Below are 20,556 nucleotides of genomic sequence, written 5' to 3' on the forward strand. Positions count from 1 at the left end.
GAATGGATCCTAGAATCCCTGCCAGTCTTTTTTTTAAATTGTACTTTATGTGAAAGTTTATGGCTCGAGTTAATTTCCCATACAAAATTTATACACGTATTGTTATGTGACATTAGTTGCAATCCCTATGATGTGACAGCACACTCCCCCTTTCCACCCTAGGTGTCTTGTATCCATTCAACTAGCTCCTGTCCCTTCTTGCCTTCTCCTTTTGCCTCTGGACAGGAGCCACCCATTTGGTTTCATGTATCTGATTAAGCTGAGAAGCACACTCTTCACGAGTATGACTTTATGTTTTATAGTCCAGTCTGATCTTTGTCTGAGGAGTGGGCTTCGGGGGTGACTTTAGTTCTAGGTTAACAGAGCGTCCAGGGGCCGTGGGCTTGGCGCTTCCTCCAGTCTCAGTCCGACCATTAAGTCTGGTCTTTTTTATGTGCATTGAGTTCTGCTCCGCACTTTTCTCCCACTCCATCCGGGACTCTCTGTTGTGTTCCCTGGCAGGGGAATTCCTGCTGTCCTGGGGTGTCGGGTCCTCACCAGGAGAATCAGGAGGCTCCTGAGCTTCCAAGATTAGTGTGAGAGTCAGAGGGAGGAAGGAGGCCTGGAAAGGTGAACGGAGGCATGCCTTCAGAAGGTGGCTCCAAGGAAAGGCATGCTGTTGGAAATGGGCAGATGGGTGCATAGGAGGGGACAGAGCTCTGGCCTGGCTGCTAGTGACGCCTTCCCTGCAGGCCCCACTGAGACTTCAGGGAGGTGATGGTGATACCCTCGGTGGGGGTGGGGTGAGGTAGGATGGGGTAGGGCAGAAAGCATGGGCCTGAGGGCAGGAGTCCTTCGGGGGTCCGCACCGGTGCTTCACGTGTCTTGAGCTGGTCACCTCTGTTCTCATGTCTTCATGGAGGCACCAAGAGCCCTGTGTATTCCTGTTATTGTCCATCAAGAGATGAGAACTCTGAGTCGCCAGCAGAGGGTACTGGAGGCCTTTGTCCTCCAAAGCCAAACCCAAAGGCAGCCCAGCTGGAAGGGGCCTTAAAGTATCCAGACCAGTCCTCGTACCACACAGAGGGTGGAAACTGAGGTGTAAAGAGGAACAGTGACTTGCCCACATTGAAAGTATTACTTGCTTCCTTGACATCTTGTGTCTGAGTGTTGCTACTGAGAGTTCTAATTACATCTGATACTTGTTCCGTTGTAGGCAATCTGTTTTGATATTTTTTCAGAAAACTTTTATCTTAAAAAAAAAAAAAATCTTTAAGATTCTCGAAATCACAAAGTGTGTTTAAGTGTGGGGTTTTTACTTTATTTTCTATCCTATTTGACATTTATGAGAAAGGCCTCGCCTCTTTGCCTCCCTTGTCATTTTATGGGTTGGCGGGCTGCCCCCCTGCCCAGTTGTCAGTGTGGAGCCAGGGTAGTAGACAGCTCTGGGAGCTCTAGCAGCCATCTCTGGCATTCTCCTGCCAATAGACCTGGCCGGCACTAGGGGGCGCTGATGTTTCCCTGCCTTCCAGCTTGCCATAGGGAGGGTGCCCCAGTGATGTGTTCAGGACAATGTTGGTTGAAAAACAGGCAAAAAGAGAAAAAAAAAAAAGAGAGAAGCTCTCCATAATTCTGTAACCCATCTGTACTTGGGCCCTCTCCCACTCCAGGCTGCATTTCCCTCCCACACTGGGCCCAACCCTTTCCTCCCTGAGGGATTCTCAGTCTATGGAGTTGGGTTCTAGGATCCATCAATCTCCCTTAGAGACCTCTCCTGCGGCCAGGCCAGCCCAGGGTCTGTTGCAGAGGAGGGGTATAAAAATGGTGCCGTGGCGGGGACGTCTGACCTCCTCCAACCTCACATGGGGGCAGAATCATTATCAGCACCAACAGCCCAAGGCTGATTGCTGTGAGGTGGAGGTCGGATAATATACCTCCTTTCTCCAAACTTTTTACCGATTCTGACACCAGCCGTCCCTCCCGTGGCACTCTCTACTTCTCTGCTGCGTTCAATAATTCATTGCAATGGCCACACAGAACTCGCAGACCATATAGTTAAGGGGTTTATTAGGGATGCAACAGGTTACAATTCAGGATCAGGGATGACTCAGGATACAGTTCTTCAATCAGGACAGCTTCTCAGCTGTGCCTGCAGGCAGGCTTCTGTCTGGCCCTCGGCCCCTTGGCCTGGCCCTCTGCCCTGCTCAGGCAAGTGTTACAAAGCACTTTAGCTCCACTGATAAGTGCCCAGAGGCACCCCACTCCCCTAGTAAGCCTTGGGCCTAAAGGCCCTCAGCTCTCTAGCTCCATGGGTCAGCAAGCCTATCTCTGCTGAAAAGTGCCTGGAGGCACCCCACTTCACCAAACCTCCTGCCCGAAGGCACTCAGCTTTCTCTCTCTGTGGGCTGGGAAACCCCCTGTACCATCTCCTGCACTTCTCCTGGTTCTGCTGTCACCGTTTCTCTGCCGCTGCTTCTTGCTGTCTCTGGCCATCTTCAGTGTTACAGCTTTTTGTCTCCTGGGTCTAGGAGGTTCTCAGCTCAGGGATTCCAGGTCCAAAGGCTACAGTCTACTCCTAGTTCTTCATTCTTGGTGGCAGTGAGGTTCCCCCTTTCTACCTCTGGGATGGCTCGCTTTAACCCTAGCAGGATGGCAACACTGACCAATCCCCTAGTTAGGGTTTCATACATCTTATTTGCATGGCCCCAGCCTCACAAGGGTGTTCCCCACGTGTCTGTCACTTTGTTGTACTGTGGGGGCTTGTGCGATGCCGGAAGCTATGCCACCGGTATTCAAATACCAGCAGGGTCCCTCATGGCAGACAGGTTTCAGCTGAGCTTCCAGACTAATACAGACTAGGAAGAAGGACCCAGTGCTCTACTTCTGCAAAGAATTAGACAGTGAAAACCTTATGATTAGCAGCGGAACATTGTCTGATATAGTGCTGGAAGATTAGCCCCCCAGGTTGAAAGGTACTCAAAATATGACTGGGAAAGAGCTGCCTCCTCAAAGTAGCATCGACCTTAATGATGTGGATGGAGTCAAGCTTTCGGGACCTTCATTTGCTGATGTGGCACGACTCAAAATGAGAAGAAACAGCTGCAAACATCCATTAATAATCAGAACTTGGAATTACGAAGAATGAATCGAGGAAAACATCAAAAGTGAAATGGAACCCGTAGAGATTGATATCCTAGGCATTAGTGAGCTGAAATGGACTGGTATTGGTCATTTTGAATCAATCTTATGGTCTACTATGCTGGGAATGACAACTTGAAGAGGAATGGGGTTGCATTCATTGTCAAAAAGAACATTCCAAGATCTATGTTGAAGTACAATGCTGTCAGTGATAGGATAATATCCATATGCCTACAAGGAAGACCAGTTAATACGACTATTATTCAAATTTGCGCACCAACCACTAAGGTCAAAGACGAAGAAATTGAAGGTTTTTACCAACTTCTGCAGGCTGAAATTGACCAAAATGCAATCAGGATGCACTGATAATTACTAATGATTGGAATGCTAAAGTTGGAAACAAAGAAGAAGGATTAGTAGTTGGAAAACATGGCCTTGGTGACAGAAACGATGCCAGAGATCTTATGATTGAATTTTGCAAGACCAATGACTTCTTCATTGCAAAACCTTTTCCACAACATAAGTGGCAACTGTACACATGGACTTCATCGGATGGAATACACAGGAATCAAATAGACTACACCTGTGAAAAGAGACAATGGAAAAGCTCAATATCATCAGTCAGGCAAGGGGCTGACTGCGGGTCAGACCATCACTTACTCATATGCAAGTTCAAGTTGAAACTGAAGAAAATTAGAACAAGTCAACGAGAGCCAAAGTACAACCTCAAGTATATCCCATCTGAATTTAGAGACCATCTCAAGAATAGATTTGACGCGTTGAACACTAACGACCAAAGACCAGATGAGTTGTGGAATGATATCAAGGACATCATACGTGAAGAAAGCAAGAGGTCATTAAAAAGACAGGAGAGAAAGAAAAGACCTAAATGGATGCTGGAAGAGACTCTGAAACTTGCTCTTGAACGTGGAGTAGCTAAAGTAAAAGAAAAAAATGATGACGTAAAAAAGCTGAGCAGATTTCAAAGGGTGGCTTAGGAAGACAAAGTATTATGATGACATGTGCAAAGACCTGGAGATAGAAGCCAAAAGGGAAGAACATGCTCAACATTTCTCAAGCTGAAAGAAAAAATTCAAGCCTCGAGTTGCAATACTGAAGGATTCTATGCAGAAAATATTAAACAACACAGGAAGCATCAAAAGAAGATGGAAGGAATATACAGAGTCACTATATCAAAAAGAACTGGTCAACGTTTAATCATTTCAGGAGGTAACATATGATCAGGAACCGATGGTACTGAAGGAAGAAGTCCAAGCTGCACTGAAGGCACTGGGGAGAAACAAGTCTCCGGGAATTGACGGAATACCAATTGAGATGTTTCAACAAACAGATGCGGAGCTGGAAGTGCTCACTCATCTATGCCAAGAAATTTGGAAGACGGCTACCTGGCCAACCGACTGGAAGAGATCCATTTATGCCTATTCCCAAGAAAGATGATCCAACAGAATGCAGAAATTATTGAACAATATCATTAATATCATATGCAAGCAAAATTTTGCCAAAGATCATTCAAAAGCAGCTGCAGCAGTATATTGACAGGGAACTGCCAGAAATTCAAGTTGGATTTAGAAGAGGACATGGAACCAGGGATATCATTGCTGATGTCAGATGGATCTTGGCTGAAAGCAGAGAATACCAGAAAGGTGTTTACCTGTGTTTTACTGACCCTGCTAAGGCATTCGACTGTGTGGATCATAACAAATTATGAATAACATTGTGGAGAATAGGAATTCTGGAACATTTAATTGGGCTCATGAGCAATCTGTACATGGATCAAGATGCAGTTATTCGAGCAGAACAAGGGGATACTGCATGGTTTAAAGTCAGGAAAGGTGTGTGTCAGGGTTGTATCCTTCCACCATACCTATTCAGTCTCTATGCTGAGCAAATAATCTGAGAAACTGGACTATATGAAGAAGAACAGGGCATCAGAATTGGAGGAAGACTTAGTAACAGCCTGCATTATGCAGATGACACAACCTTGCTTGCTGAAAATGAAGAGGACTTGAAGCACTTACTGATGAAGATCAAAGAACAGAGCCTTCGGTATGGATTACACCCCAACATAAAGAAAACAAAAGTCCTCACAAGTAGACCAATAAGCAACATCATGATAAACGGAGAAAAGATTGAGATTGTCAAGGATTTCATTTCACTTGGATCCACAATCAACACTCATGGAAGCAGCAGTCAAGAAATTAAAAGACACATTGCACTGGGCAAGTCTGCTGCAAAAGACCTCTTTAAAGTGTTGAAAAGCAAAGATGTCACTTTGAGGACCGAGGTGTGCCTGACCCAAGCCATGGTGTTTTTGCCTCACCTTGTGAAAAGCTGTGAAAGCTGAGCAATGAATAAGGAAGACCAAAGAGGAATTGACGCTTTTCAATTGTGATGTCGGTGAAGAGTATTGAGTATACACCATGGACTGCCAAAAGAAAGAACGAATCTGTCTTAGAAGAAGTACAACCAGAATGCTCATTAGAAGCAAGGATGGCAAGACTACATCTCACATACTTTGGACATGTTATCTGGAGGGATCAGTCCCTAGAGGACATCATGCTTGGTAAAGTAAAAAGTTAGCGAAAAAGAGGAAGACCCTTAGTGAGATGGATTGACACAGTGGCTGCAACAATGGGCTCAAGCATAGCAACAACTATGAGGATGGCACAGGACTGGGCAGTGTTTCATTCTGTTGTGCATAGGGTCACTATGAGTCGGGACCGACTCAACCGCACCTAAAAACAACAACCTTCACAAGTGTGCCATGCACCTTATTTGTATTATTAGCAAACTATCCAATCCACTTTGTGGGCCAGAAGCACCTTATTAGTCCCACCTAGTCATTTGGTGAGAGGTATAAAACCAAGGCTAGAAGGGCGATATTAAGTAATTCACTGCACTGCCAGAGGGGACTCCTGTCTTTTTTTTTTTTTAATAAATAATATTTTATTGTGTTTTTTGATGAATGTTTACAGAGCTAGTTAGGTTCTCATTTAACAATGACTACACAAATTATTCAGTGACATTGGTTACATTTTTCAGTGTGTCAGCATTCTCATTAATTCCATTCTGGATGTTTTGTATCCAGTAATCTGGTTTCCCAGTCTCCTTACCCTTTCATCTCTGCTTTAGAGTAGTTGTTGACCATTTGATCTCATATGGATGATTTTTTACAGGTGCACAGTACTCACTGGTAATATTCCTTATTTTATGAGCCTATCTCTTATTTACCTAAAAAGTGACATGGGGGGGTAGTTTCAGTTCAAGGTTTATGGAGTATCTCAGGGTGATAGTTTTGGGGAGTCCTTTAGTCTCAACAGCCATGGAAGCAGCAGTCAAGAAATCAAAAGATGGATTGCATTGGGTAAATCTGCTGCAAAGGACCTCTTTAAAGTGTTGAAGAGCAAAGATGTCACCTTGAAGACTAAGGTGCGCCTGACTCAAGCCATGGTATTTTCAATTGCATCATATGCATGTGAAAGCTGGACAATGAACAAGGAAGACTGAAGAAGAATTGTTGCCTTTGAATTGTGGTATTGGCAAAGAATATTGAATATACCACGGACTGCCCAAAGAACAAACAAATCTGTCTCAGAAGAAGTACAACCAGAATACTCCTTAGAAGCAAGGATGGCGAGACTGCATTTCACATACTTTGGACGCGTTGTCAGGAGGGATCAGTCCCTGGAGAAGGACATCGTGCTTGGCAGAGTACAGGTTCAGCGGAAAAGAGGAAGACCCTCAACGAGGTGGATTGACACAGTGGCTGCAACAATGAGCTCAAGCATAACAACGATTGTAAGGATGGCTCAGGACCAGGCAGTGTTTTGTTCTGTTGTGCATAGGGTCGCTATGAGTTGGAACTGACTCGACGGCACCTAACAACAACAACTAGTCTCAACTGGTTCAGTAAGTCTGGACTTTTTAAGAAAGACCCTTGCTTCTTGGTGTCCCCTCTTGTACCTCTCCATTCAGCACCTGAGTGGGTCCTCGGAACCGAGCAGGTTGAGGGGTCCATGTGTCCCTGTCTTCCCCCAGCCCCTTCCGACGCTGATTTCTTCACTTCCTTTTGTCTCCCCTGCAGTCAGACTGGTTCTTCAGCGATGAAGAGGACAAGGGAGAGAGAGTAAGTAGATGCAAGGGGCTGGGGAGGGGAGCGGGATCCCCCAGGTCGGGGAAGGGGCAGCAAGACTTGAGCAGGGAAGGTCCCTGCACTTGGGGCATCTCCAGTTTGATGGAGGAAACATAGATCCTTTCCTGAGGATCCTCCAGTCTGATGGGAGAGACACAATCCTTGCCTTCATGAGCCTCCAGTCAGATGGGGGAGATACAGGCCTTGCCCTGAGGAAACCCAGTCCAGTAGCAAAGGCAGTCACTACCTGGTCTTACGTGGAAGGTATGTTGTAGGAAGCTCCAGTCTGATGGGAGAGACACAGCTCCTGCCCTCAGCTACAGGAACAACTCAGGCCTTCAGGGAGTCCATCAGGTGTTGGGGAAGACATAAAGCAGTCTGATGGGGACCATGTAGGCCCTGCCTTCAAGAGCACCTGGCTGATGAGGGAGATGGCCCTGCTTTTGGAGCCCCAGTCTGATGGGAGGGGCATGGGCTGCCTTCAGAGCACCTCATTCTGAAGGTTCCATGGACCAGCCATCTGAGGGCATACAGGCTGATCCCTGCTCCCTGTTTGCAGACCCCTGTGGATGACAAGGAGCCTCAGTCAGTGCCCAACATCGAGTACCTCCTGCCCAACATTGGCAGGACGGTGCCCCCTGCTGACCCAGGTTCCGGTGAGTTCAGGGGCTGGGGAGTGGGATGCAAGCCTGGTGGGGGTGGGGGTGGGGCTTTACATTCCTGAGGGTCCCAGATGCCCGGCCAGATGACCAGCTTCCCTGCTCTTGCCCCATTGGGCCCCTCCCCTGTCCTGCCACTGAGTCTGGGGCGTGTTAAGGCCCTTTCCTTCTGGGCAGTCCCACTTGCCCTGTGTGCCACTGCCTCTTCTGCTAGACTGCCCCACCCAGGGCTGGGTTGCAGCTTCCCTTGTTGCTTTGTTCGCCCTCCTTCACTGGTTTCCTTCCTGAGCCTTTAATTTCTCATGGGCTGGCCTTCAGGGCATGTTCTCTTTTTAATTTTTCTTCCTTTTCTCCTGCACCCCTCCACCCGTCTTCCTTCCTCTTCCCCCATGCTTCCCTCCCCCTCCCCCCACCGTGACCCTGCTCCCTCCTCTTCTCCTCCCTACTACCCCTCTCTCCCCTTCCCCACCTCCAGCGGACCTGTTGGAGATTTAAAGGGTACAGTTTGGTTTCTTGGCCTTGGTCACTAACAGTAGCGGGTGATTATAAGAAGGTTGGGCAGGCATGAGAGGCAGGGGGAAATGTCCTGGACCTCTCCCTGGTATATCAGTCACCCATGCCCAGTAAGAACCGTGGCCTCTAAGGCCCCTTCTCAGGAGGAAGGAGGCACTGGATGGAGCCAGATTCTTTCCCCTTACCAGGAAGTCTGGGCACAGGATGGCTGCCCTCCACAGCCCCCACACTCTGCCGCCTTCCCTCCATGCTGGATCTGGCCCCTCCTGGTCATCTGGCTGAGGGAAACTTGGCTGGTAGCAGGACCCAGCCTCCCCTGACACAAGTGATGCCACCTCCAGAATCTTCTCCATATCTATAGCTCCTGTATCAGTCACCCCAGGGACTGGCTCTTCCTAGTTCAAGGACAAGGGCCCCTGGTCACTCAGCCCCTAAGTCCTGCTTCCAGGGCCCCTGGTCATTCAGCCCCCAAGTCCTGCTTCCAGGGCCCCTGGTCACTCAGCCCCTAAGTCCTGCTTCCACGGTCTCTGGTCCTCTCTAGCAGGGGAAGAGGATTTACATGTCTGGAGACAATGGCCAGTGCTCAGGTCACTAACTCCCCACCCCTTTCATATTTGATGGGTCCTGTTTCTGACAGGGAGTCCCTGGGTGGTTCAAATGGTTAAGGCCCTCCAAAAGGTTGGCTGTTCGAATCCACCTAGAGTCATCTCGGAAGAAAGGCCTGCAATCGATTTCTGAAAAATCAGCCACTGAAAACGCTATGGAGCACAGTTCTACTCTGACACACATGGGGTTGCTATGAGTCGGAATCGACTCCACGGCAACGGGTACTAGCTTTGTCTCTGACAGGCATGCCAACAGTACCTCTAGTGGCAAGAGGCAGGCTGGGGGAGGGGCGAGAAGATATGGGGGCGGGATGGCAGAGAGGAGCCCCCTGCCTCTTCTAATCACCTGCTGCCGCTCCCTGCCCTGTGTATGTTGCTGTGTGGTCAGCCCATCTCGCTCTCCTCACCATGGGCAGGGGTGGGGGCTTCTGTAAGAGGCATCTAACTTGCTTGCCAGAGAGTGTGGATTAACCGCACCCCATCCACTGCTCCCACTGGACCTGGGAAGCTCCTTGGATCAGCCTGCTCCTTCCTCAGTCTTGGAGAGAGCATTGCCAGACTCATTTCTGGCTCCTCCACACCAATGGCATTAAGGGAGTGGGACCCTAGCCCCATAGACGTAATGATTTTACTCTTCCTCACAACTCTGGCTATAATCAGGGTACCTTGTCCCATAAGGTCTGGAGCCTCTCAAGGCTTCGATCACCTCCTGAGCCCTATCACTTCTCTGCCTGTTTACTCCATCACTCACATGGTCCCTCTCCCCTCTCATCTCCTGGGGATGTGGTAAGGGTGGATGTGGGGCACTTGCTTCCCTATGCCCTGTGTGATCTCCATTTCTCCAGAGCATCTGTGATTTGCTGTGTTTCACTGTTGTGGTTTCTGTGGACTGTGTCTCATATTTGGCATTTTCTCTCCAGTGCTTCAGAATTAACAGGAATAGGAGAGGGGGCGGATGAAAGGAAGCAGGCCCACAGAAAAGCCCCTGTTGCCCTTACCCCTGGGCAAATGAGGGTCAGTAGCTGGCAGCCTGATGTCACCTCCTGTCTCAAAAGGAATTGGTGATTGACATCACTTTCGGCTCCATCCCTACCCCATAGGAAATGACATCAGAGGCCTGGCACACTCCCAGGGCCTGGGGAGAGCTCAGGATTGATACCTCCCTGGTTTCTGAAGCCTTTGTGGAGAGTAAGTGTGTTCACAAGACCCAGCCTTCTCTTACCCTGATCTAACGTTCATTTTTCTTTTGGGCTCTCACCAACAGATTCCACCACCTGTAGTTCAGCCAAGTCCAAGGTAAGTGCCAAGGCAATTCTGAAGGCTTTATCCTTATACAAGCCAGACCGCTTTGCTTTTTCAGTCAGAGGAATTGGGAGAATTTGATTGGACCCTGAGGGAAGTTGATGAGAGAGAAAAGGGAGTAGGAGGAGCTAGGATCTGGGCCCACCAGGCTGGAGTGCCTTTGCCCCAAGGAGGCACCTCCCAAGGTGTACCAGGAAGTGATGGAGAAGAAAGATTGGCACAGCTGCAAGCAGAGTTGGTGGTGGAGAGCTGGGGGCGTTCCCATCTGTTGGCTCCTCTTTCCTCAGTCAAGTAGGAGGTGAGGTCCTCAGCTGAGATTGAAGGAGGCAGGAAGGTTTGAGGCCAGTGAAGGAGATCTGAAATGGGTGGCAAAAGGCGAGGTGAGCTTCCTAAAGGAGCCAAGAGCATTGCTGGCAGCACCAGGGCCTCTGAAGGTGGTCTAGGCCTGAGAGGAGCCAGCTCTTTGCCTGGCAGCCCTGCTCGGTCCCAGGTAGATCTGGTTCCTCCACACTCTCAGCAGAGGCCCCACTGGCTAAAAGACCTTCTTACTTAGCCCCTGTGACCTCAACCTGTCCGCAGTGGACTGTACCACTGGCCTCCCTGTGGCTCACATGCCACCTCCTCCCTGAAGCCTCTGGAGATAGAATTCATTTCTTTCAGGGCCTTAGCATATACTGCGTGCTAGTCTAGGCCCACATTACCTTGGGAACTCCTCAGAAGGCCCTCTTTTTAGTCACAGGGCCTTGAACATAGAACATGCTTTATAAAGAGTATGTCTTTAAACTAACTCAGGGACTTACTTCATTGTGGCCTCAGTGAGTTACTCAAAATCCCTAGTGTGAAACAAAAGAGAAGTGAATTTACTTAAATTTGCTGGGCACCTGCTAGATGCCAGCAACTTTTCACAAATATTTATCTTGCTTAATCATTACCAAAGACCCTTGAGTTCTAGGAAAACCAAGGCTCAGAGAGTATAAGTAACTAGAAGTTTGACTGGACATGTTTTCAGGCATTGAGGAGTGGAGAGCTAGTTAGATGGCCTTTCAAGACAGAGCGTTTTTTGGTGAATTGTCTGTATTCCGAGTTCTGATCCTCTGCTTTCAGGCTTCAGGCGTTTCTTGATTTTTCCGGCACAGGAATTGAACCCAAACCAGTCAGCCAAGGCCCTGAGAAACAGAGGCGTAGGCCAGGGTGCCAGTTTATTAACCGATAGTGAGAAACAACTACCATGGGACAAGGGCATCGAGTGGTGTATATAGCAGGGGTCTCCGGTGTCTGAACCACTTGGGATGCCAGAACCAGAGCCAGGGAAGGAGGCACTGGGCACCTGAGAGTGTGTGGCATCCATCCTGGTTGTAGGTAAGGGGCCGCCTTGGGTACCAGGGCCTGGCCCCTCACCTGGCTGTGTGCTCCCCGAGGGCAGGGACGAGCCCAGTGCAGTACTAGAAACACCACCTCCAGCCTCTGGCTCTTTTGCCTGACTCTCTAAAATCTAGGTTAGTGGTTGTCAAACTGTTCCTCCAGCCCCCTTGGGGTCATCACCACCAGCAGGTGTGTGGGAGGACTGAGGGGGCGGCTCCAAGCCCCACCCTCCTCAGTCTAAGCCGGCTGCTGCTTTGTTCTGTTTCAGGAAACTGGGTTTCTAGGGAGGATTCTATTTGAATAGCTCGCTCTCAGGCTGAGATAACAGTTGGAAACCATTGTTCCAGATTTAACAATCCCCTGTCTCCACAGCTTTCTCAGGCTGTGTACAGGACACCGATGTGGTGTCAGCACACTGAATTACAGTCACACTCTGATCCCGCCTCCTGCAAGGACGGTTTTGGCTGTTCATGGTGGGCGTGTGGGCTAGGCAAAAACCACAGACATCTCTTAGCTTGCTCTTAATCTTCTCCACTGTGGTTGGAGCTTACCAGAGTTATGCTCAGAAGGCTCCCTTATCAGTTTAATTACAAGTTCTTGGGGAAGGGGACCACTTCTGTCTTCTTCGCTGGTCCCTCACTTCCCACTCAAGTCTCTCCACTGCCTGTTGTAACCAGCTCAAGGACCCGGCTGGCCCAGGGAGAAGCCCACCTCCTAGCCAGGCCCCGTCTTATTCCCCCCACCTGCCTTACTTCATTTCCCCTCATGTTCCTAAATATTCCCTTAAGCCACCTGAGGCGTGGCCTTGCCCCATCCTGGCCCCAGCTGAAACCTCTCCATGACCTTTACCCTGAGGGACGACTAGTTGACCACTCAAAACATGTGCATTGATCAAAACACCACAGCATCACAGACCCTGGAAGGCAGGGATTCTCCATTGACTTTTGATTCCAGGCCCATTCCAGAATGAGGGGAAAGCTATACACCCTTGCTCCAGAAAGACACATACATACAGAAACTCTGGAGCAACTTTGGCAGGGGGGACTTTGGGTCCCCAGTGACCATCCCAGGACTCCAGTTAAGAAGCCTCTTCTCCAGAGGAACTGAAGGCTGGACAGCGCGCTTGGTGGAGGGTATCAGTTCAGTCATTATAGTGCTTTTGGTCATCACTGACTCCCAAATAAAAATAGCCAACAATATTAATAATAGTACCATCTACTGAGCATTCGCTATGTGGCAGTTACTGTGCTCAGAATTATTCATCTTCACAAATGCCTTGTGAATAGAGGCAGTATTGTCCTTATCTCTCAGTTGAGGAAACGAGGCCAGAACTTCTGTAACTTGCCCTGGGTCCCACAGACAGCTAATTGCCTGCTCCAGAGCCCGCCCTCTGAGACGTGACGATGACGCCTGCCCTGGTTCACCCTGCCCAGGTGTTAGACTACAGCTTGTGGCTGGGGTGGATGAAACCAGCTAAATGTGGGCTGGTCAACCTGGGCTCATTTCTATCTGGGTCTCTAAGCACCAGGCAAGTCACAGAACCATTGCTGAGGAGGAGGAGAGAATGCAGTGAGGCAAGGGCGGAGATAGGGAGCCCTGTGAGGAGAGGGTGGAAAGGTCCAGAAAAGGCAGAGAGACTGAACAGAAGACGGGAAGAGCTGGCTTTGGAAGTCATTTTAGAAGGAGAAGTAAGACGTCTTGGCTGTGGTTTGGCGGGGAGGGAAGAGTCAGATGACCATACAAATAGAGTCAGTTTGGGGCAGGGGTAAGTTGGATAATGTAGTTCCAGATAGATTGAGTTAGGTGCCTGCAGGAACTCAGGTAGAGTCACAGATGCAAGAAGAGTTCTGGAGGTCAAGAGAGAGTTTGGTTTGGAAAGAGAGGTCTCGAGAGCAGGTGGTGGGATGCTGGGGAACACTGATTTCTCTACCAAGAGGCAGAGGGGAGTCCAGAAAGGGTGAATGAAAACCAGCATGAGGAGGTAATGATGGTCAGTGTGGGCTCTTCAGGGAGATCAAGGAAGGACAGATTGGAAAGCACGCACAGGGCTTAGCAGTGAGCTGGTACAGGTAAGGTTGGCAGCTTGGGGGTGAAAATCACAACCACGGGGCGACCGCACTCAATGGCTTATACAGGATTTTTGGGCAACTTTTGGCAGCAGAAGCTGGGGTTGGAGTGTTCTGGGCTGGGGATTGCTGGGGTGGGGAGCTGGCGGGGGAGGGGGGTGGTGGTTGAAATGCTGAAGTGCAGAGGGGAAGGGGAAGAATTAAAGTCTGGCAGGTTATATTAAGTACTAGGAAAGGCAGGTTTTGGGGTGGAAGTGAGTGGAGAGGGAAGAGGGTAGGAGCTTGTGGTCAGAGAAAGGAACAAAGAAATAAGTTGCAAAATGGGTTCAAACTTCAAATATTATTCACTGTTGAGAGACTGTTACTACCAGAGCTGTGTTTAACAGGATTTCTCTGGTGCTGGATATGGATAATGGAGTAGAAATTGGGTGTGGGGGTGAGGCTAGAGTTGAGGGTCTGGAGTACACAAGGGGTGCTGAGGAGGCTTCAAGATTGAGGACTGGGACGCTGAAGGAGTCTTCAGAGAGGATAATGACACTCCAACTGAGATGGGTTCTTTTTATGATGAGGGCATGGACTTGGTTTGGACCTGTTGAAATTGGGTGCTGGGGTGTGGAGCTGTACGGGTGGGCCTATGGAGGGCTTTGAGGCCCTCAAGCCTGGGGCTAGGAGAGAGGGCAACACTGGCGCGTCTGACCACCTCCAGCATACAGACCTGTCTCCCCGCACAGGGCTCGTGGGCCCCCAAGAAAGAGCCGTACGCCCGGGAGATGCTGGCGATCTCCTTCATCTCGGCCGTCAACCGCAAGCGGAAGAAGCGGCGTGAGGCGCGGGGACTGGGCAGCAGCACCGACGACGACTCGGAGCAAGAGGCGCACAAGCCCGGGGCGGGGGCGCCGTTGCCGGGGACCCAGGACCTGCCGGAGGGGCAGCTGCCGGGTGCCGCTGCCCCGGAGGTCCCCGGGCGCCTCAGCCCCTCAGCGGCGCCAGAGGAGCGGCCGGCCGCGGACACGCGCTCCATCGTCTCGGGCTACTCAACCCTGTCCACCATGGACCGCAGCGTGTGCTCCGGCGCCGGGGGCAGGAGGGCGGGCGCTGGGGACGAGGCGGACGACGAGCGCAGCGAGCTGAGCCACGTGGAGACGGACACCGAGGCGGGCGCGGCCAGCGCGGGACCCGCGGGGCGCCTGGCGCGCCGGCCCTCCTTCAGCTCGCACCACCTGATCCCCTGCGATACCCTGGCGCGGCGCCGCCTGTCCCGGAGCCGCCCGGACGGCGAGGGCGCGGGCCGGACGGGACCCCGCGTCGCCGAGCTGCTCGGCTCGGCGTCCTCCAGCAGCCAGGAGTCGCTGCGCCCTCCGGCGTCCGCCGCGGCGCTGGTGTCTCGGCCCTCGCGCATCGAGGCGCTGCGGCTGCGTCTTCGCGGCACCGCGGACGACATGCTGGCGGTGCGGCTTCGGCGGCCGCTGTCGCCAGAGACGCGGCGGCGCCGCAGCAGCTGGCGCCGCCACACAGTCGTGGTGCAGAGTCCGTTGACCGACCTCAACTTCAACGAGTGGAAGGAGCTGGGCGGCGGGGGCCCCCCAGAGCCCGCGGGCCCTCGGGCGCACAGTGACAACAAGGACTCGGGCCTCAGCAGCCTGGAGTCCACTAAGGCGCGGGCCTCGTCATCCGCGGCTTCGCTGCCCCCGGCAATGGGGGAGCCCGGAGCCGCGCAGAGCCAGCCCCCGCGCCGCTCGGCTGCTGCCCGCCTCCACCGGTGTCTGTGACCCGCCCCGCCCGCGTCCCCGGGCCCTAGCCCTCCCTGGAGCCTCTGGGGAACGGGGAGCCTCCTCTGGTTTGCACGCCTTCCCCAGTTTTGGTGCCCCTCGGTGCGTCGGACTGGGAGCTGCAGGCTGCATCTCTAGCTTGTGTGCTGGAGGTGGTGGGGTGGGCAGAGAAGGCAGGCTGGCTGGAGGAAGAGGAGTGGAAGAGAGGGAGACGTGGAGTTAGAGGGAGAGGAGAGGGGACGGGCCCGGCTCAGCACAGGGCTGCTGGGGGTCCCCTGGATTAGTGACAGAGTGTGCCCTCCTGGGTCGTTCTGTGTCTGCCCTTAGGGGCCCTTGCCCACTATGGGGTGTGGGTAGTGAATCCCCAAATTTCAGACTAAAGGAAAGACACTGGGTAATGCTGGCCGTTCGCTTCTTTCCTCTCCCTGCCCTGCCCCCCTTAGCTCCTGAGTAAAAGAGTGGGCTGTGTATGTGTGTTGGGTGGTGGTGTCCACGGGGGAGGAGGGCCTGTGTGCACGAGTGTGTGTAGTCACTGTCCAGAGGTGTTTCCAGTAGCTGCTTCTGCCACTCCCGTTCCTTCCTTCCCCTCATCCTCCCAGAGCTCCCCACCAGACAAAGCGCATGGGGATCCTGTCCCCCTATTTGTCAGGCAAGCCAGAGAAGGGGGTGGGGCCACTCTGCAGAGGCGGGACTGAGACCCCCACCAGGCTACTTTCCCCCTCACCCATCCCTTTGCCAACCCCCAAGCCACACCCCTATCGGGTCTCTATGAGTCGAAATTGACTCATTGGCAATGGGTTTGGTTTGTTTTTTTTTTTTAAGCCGCCCCCCCAAGGGCTTTGACTAAGGGGAGTTGCCTGTTCCCCAGACAGTTTGGGGAGTATGCAGGGTCCCCCCTGCTGGTACCTCCCTTGCCTCTCTTTTGTTCTTCCAGCTGTGCCCCCTGTGCTTCCACAACTCAGGCACACAGACCCCTACTCTCACCCCTTAGGAGGGGGGAGTCAGAAACACCACTGGTGGCCCTGTCTCTGTCCTGCTTCTCTTTCTCACACACACACACACACATGCGCACGCGTGCGCATGTATGGGGTCTGAGCTGGGCTGTTCCTTCAGGATGGGCAGGACCCAGCCCCCTCCCCTCTCCACACATTGTAAATAGATACAGATGGCAGAGCACCTGGCCTCCCCCCACACCCCCTCACTCATTCCAGGGAAGCCCAAGTGGGGCTGTGAACCCACAGCCACGTCTATCAGTCCTCTTGTTTTCTGCAAAGATTTGCTGTAAAGTAGACTCCTCCCTCCCCCCTCCTTTTACTGTAAATATTGTCTCTAAATGTGTAACATATTATAAAGAATTTATAAGGATTTTTAAAGATGTTTTGCTCATTTTAAAAAGTGCTGTAACAGTGTTGGGTAAAGCCCCCCTGCCCCACATCCGCATGTCTCCTTCACTGTGTCCCTGACACACCTCTCTAGGCGACAACTAAGATGTCCTGCTTCTGAAAAGTCCTGTCTTAAAAGTACAGTCTATCTTGGAAATAAATGGCTTTCCTTGAGGCGCGAGTCAGCTGTCTCAATTGTTTTGGAGGGAGGAGAGGGCCAGAGCAGGGCTGAGATGGGAGAGCAAGGTACCCAGCCTAGAAGGGAGGGCAGCGGGGGCTGGGCCAGGCAGTAGCAGGTGGAGGACCAGGCTGTGGTGGGTGGGGGCAAATCTCTTCCTCCTGGCAGCTTTATAGGTGTCATGGGAGACTGGTGTGAGCAATGACACAGGCTCAGAATGTAGGCTGGAAGAGTGGATGACCTTCATTCCTGGGGGAGGTGCCGGTTTCCAAGCCCCTGTTCTTGGTATCCTTGCAGAGGTCAGACAGGTGCACAGGGACCTTCCTTCTCAGGCCTGGATCCTGGATTCCCTTCAGAATGGTCCCAGAGGCCCCCAAACCTCCCTGAGGTGAGGTGCTGCCCAGCAGACAGGGGTTTGGGCAAGGCCCATGCCCTGAGGGGGCCGCCCTGGCCAGCTGTCATCATAGGCACTCCAGGCCCAGATAATATCTCAAAAGGGCAGTGTGGGTGTTGCCCATTGTCTTATTCTCATATGTAAGCTTAGAACCCCCCACGTGTCTGTCAGTTTGTCGTACTGTGGGGGCTTGTGTCTTGCTGTGATGCTGGAAGCTATGTCACCGGTATTCAGATACCAGCAGGGTCACCCATGGAGGACAGATTTCAGCTGAACTTCCAGACTAAGACAGAATAGGAAGAAGGACCCAGCAGTCTACTTCTGAAAAGCATTAGCCAGTGAAAACCTTATGAAGAGCAGCGGAACATTGTCTGATATAGTGCTGGAAGATGAGCCCCCCAGGTTGGAAGGCACTCAAAAGATGACTAGGAAAGAGCTGCCTTCTCAAAGTAGACTTGACCTTAATGACATGGATGGGGTAAAGCTTTCGGGACCTTCATTTGCTGATGTGGCACGACTCAAAATGAGAAGAAACAGCTGCAAACATCCATTAATAATCAGAACCTGGAATGTACGAAGTATGAATCTAGGAAAATTGGAAATCATCAAAAATGAAATGGAATGAATAAACATCAATATCCTAGGCATTAGTGAGCTGAAATGGATTGGCCATTTTGAATCGGACAATCATATAGTCTACTGTGCTGGGAATGACAACTCGAAGAGGAATGGTGTCGAATTCATCGTCAAAAAAGAATGTTTCAAGAGCTATCCTGAAGCACAACGCTGTCAGTGATAGGATAATATCCACATGCCTACAAGGAAGACCAGTTAATACGACTATTATTCAAATTAACGCACCAACCACTAGGGCCAAAGATGAAGAAATAGAAGATTTTTATCAACTGCTGCAGTCTGAAATTGATCGAACATGCAACCAAGATGCATTGATAATTACTGGCGATTGGAATGCAAAAGTTGGAAACAAAGAAGAAGGATCAGTACTTGGAAAATATGGCCTTGGTGATAGAAACAATGCCGGAGATCAAATGATAGAATTTTGCAAGACCAGCGACTTCTTCATTGCAAATACCTTCTTTCACCAACATAAACGGTGACTATACACATGGACCTCACCAGAAGGAACACACAAAAATCAAATTGACTACATCTGTGGAAAGAGACAATGGAAAAGCTCAATATCATCAGTCAGAACAAGGTCAGGGGCCGACTGTGGAACAAACCATCAATTGCTCATACGCAAGTTCAAGCTGAAACTGAAGAAAATCAGATCAAGTCCACGAGAGCCAAAATATGACCTTGAGTATATCCCACCTGAATTTAGAAACCATCTCAAGAATAGATTTGATGCATTGAACACTAGTGACTGAAGACTAGATGAGTTGTGGAACGACATCAAGGATATCATCCATGAAGAAAGCAAGAGGTCACTGAAAGGAAAGAAAGAAAAGGCCAAGGTGGATGTCAGAGGAGACTCTGAAACTTGCTCTTGAGTGTCAAGCAGCTAAAGCAAAAGGAAGAATTCATGAAGTAAAAAACTGAACAGAAGATTTCAAAGGGCCTCTTGAGAAGACAAAGTAAAGTATTATAATGACATGTGCAAAGAGCTGGAGATGGAAAACCAAAAGGGAAGAACACGCTCAGCATTTCTCAAGCTGAAAGAACTGAAGAAAAAATTCAAGCCTTGAGTTACAATAGTGAAGGATTCTATGGGGAAAATATTAAATGATGCAGGAAGCATCAAAAGAAGATGGAAGGAATACACAGTCATCATACCAAAAAGAATTAGTCAATATTCAACCATTTCAAGAGGTGGCATATGATCAGGAACCAATGGTACTGAAGGAAGAAGTCCAAGCTGCTCTGAAGGCATTGGCAAAAAACAAGCCTCCAGGAATTGATGGAATATCAATTGAGATGTTTCAACAAACAGATGCAGCGCTGGAGGTGCTCACTCATCTATGCCAAGAAATATGGAAGACAGCTTCCTGGGCAACTGATTGGAAGAGATCCATATTTATGCCTATTCCCAAGAAAGGTGAGCCAACCGAATGTGGAAATTATAGAACAATATCATTAATATCACACTCAAGCAAAATTCTGCTGAAGATCATTCAAAAACGGCTACAGCAGTATATCGACAGGAAACTGCCAGAAATTCAGGCCGGTTTCAGAAGAGGACGTGGAACCAGGGATATCATTGTTGATGTCAGATGGATCCTGGCTGAAAGCAGAAAATACCAGAAGGATGTTTACCTGTGTTTTATTGATTATGCAAAGGCATTTGACTGTGTGGATCATAACAAACTATGGATAACACTGCAAAGAATGGGAATTCCAGACCACTTCATAGTGCTCATGAGGAACCTTTACATAGATCAAGAGGCAGTTGTTCGGACAGAACAAGGGGATACTGATTGGTTTAAAGTCAGGAAAGGTGTGTGTCAGGATTGTATTCTTTCATCATACCTACTTAATCTGTATGCGGAACAAATAATAGGAGAAGCTGGACTATATGAAGAAGAACAGGGCATCAGGATTGGAGGAAGACTCATTAACAACCTGCGTTATGCAGAAGACACAACCTTGCTTGCTGAAAGTGAAGAGGATTTGAAGTATTTACTAATGAAGATCAAAGACCACAGCCTTCAGTATGGATTACACCTCAACATAAAGAAAACAAAAATCCTCACAACTGGACCAATGAGCAACATCATGATAAACGGAGAAAAGATTGAAGTTGTCAAGGATTTCATTTTACTTGGATCCACGATCAACAGCCATGGAAGCAGCAGTCAAGAAATCAAAAGATGCATTGCATTGGGCAAATCTGCTGTAAAGGACCTCTTCAAAGTGTTGAAGAGTAAAGATGTCACCCTGAAGACTAAGGTGCGCCTGACCCAAGCCATGGTATTTTCAATCACCTCATATGCATGTGAAAGCTGGACAATGAATAAGGAAGACCGAAGAAGAGTTGACACCTTTGAATTGTGGTATTGGAGAAGAATATTGAATATACCACGGACTGCCCAAAG

The 20,556-nt window shown here is 50.1% G+C and overlaps 1 protein-coding gene across 2 annotated transcripts in view; it reads left to right on the forward strand.

Annotated features, from left to right (window-relative positions):
* ARHGAP23 (Rho GTPase activating protein 23) overlaps positions 1-17,150 on the forward strand; it is a 74,912-nt gene extending 57,762 nt beyond the window's left edge. The window contains exons 21-24 of one of the 2 annotated variants that reach the window (XM_049859951.1): positions 7,223-7,264; positions 7,830-7,926; positions 10,312-10,343; positions 14,509-17,150. In XM_049859951.1, coding sequence (XP_049715908.1) covers positions 7,223-7,264; positions 7,830-7,926; positions 10,312-10,343; positions 14,509-15,546 — 1,209 coding nt within the window. In that variant the 3' untranslated portion in view covers positions 15,547-17,150. The remainder of the gene's footprint in view (positions 1-7,222; positions 7,265-7,829; positions 7,927-10,311; positions 10,344-14,508) is intronic. The other variant, XM_049859952.1, reaches the window with a different exon arrangement.
* Positions 17,151-20,556: the final 3,406 nt, after the last annotated feature.

Source organism: Elephas maximus, chromosome 19 (genome assembly GCF_024166365.1).
Source record: "Elephas maximus indicus isolate mEleMax1 chromosome 19, mEleMax1 primary haplotype, whole genome shotgun sequence".
In the NCBI taxonomy this organism is placed as follows: Eukaryota; Metazoa; Chordata; class Mammalia; order Proboscidea; family Elephantidae; genus Elephas; species Elephas maximus.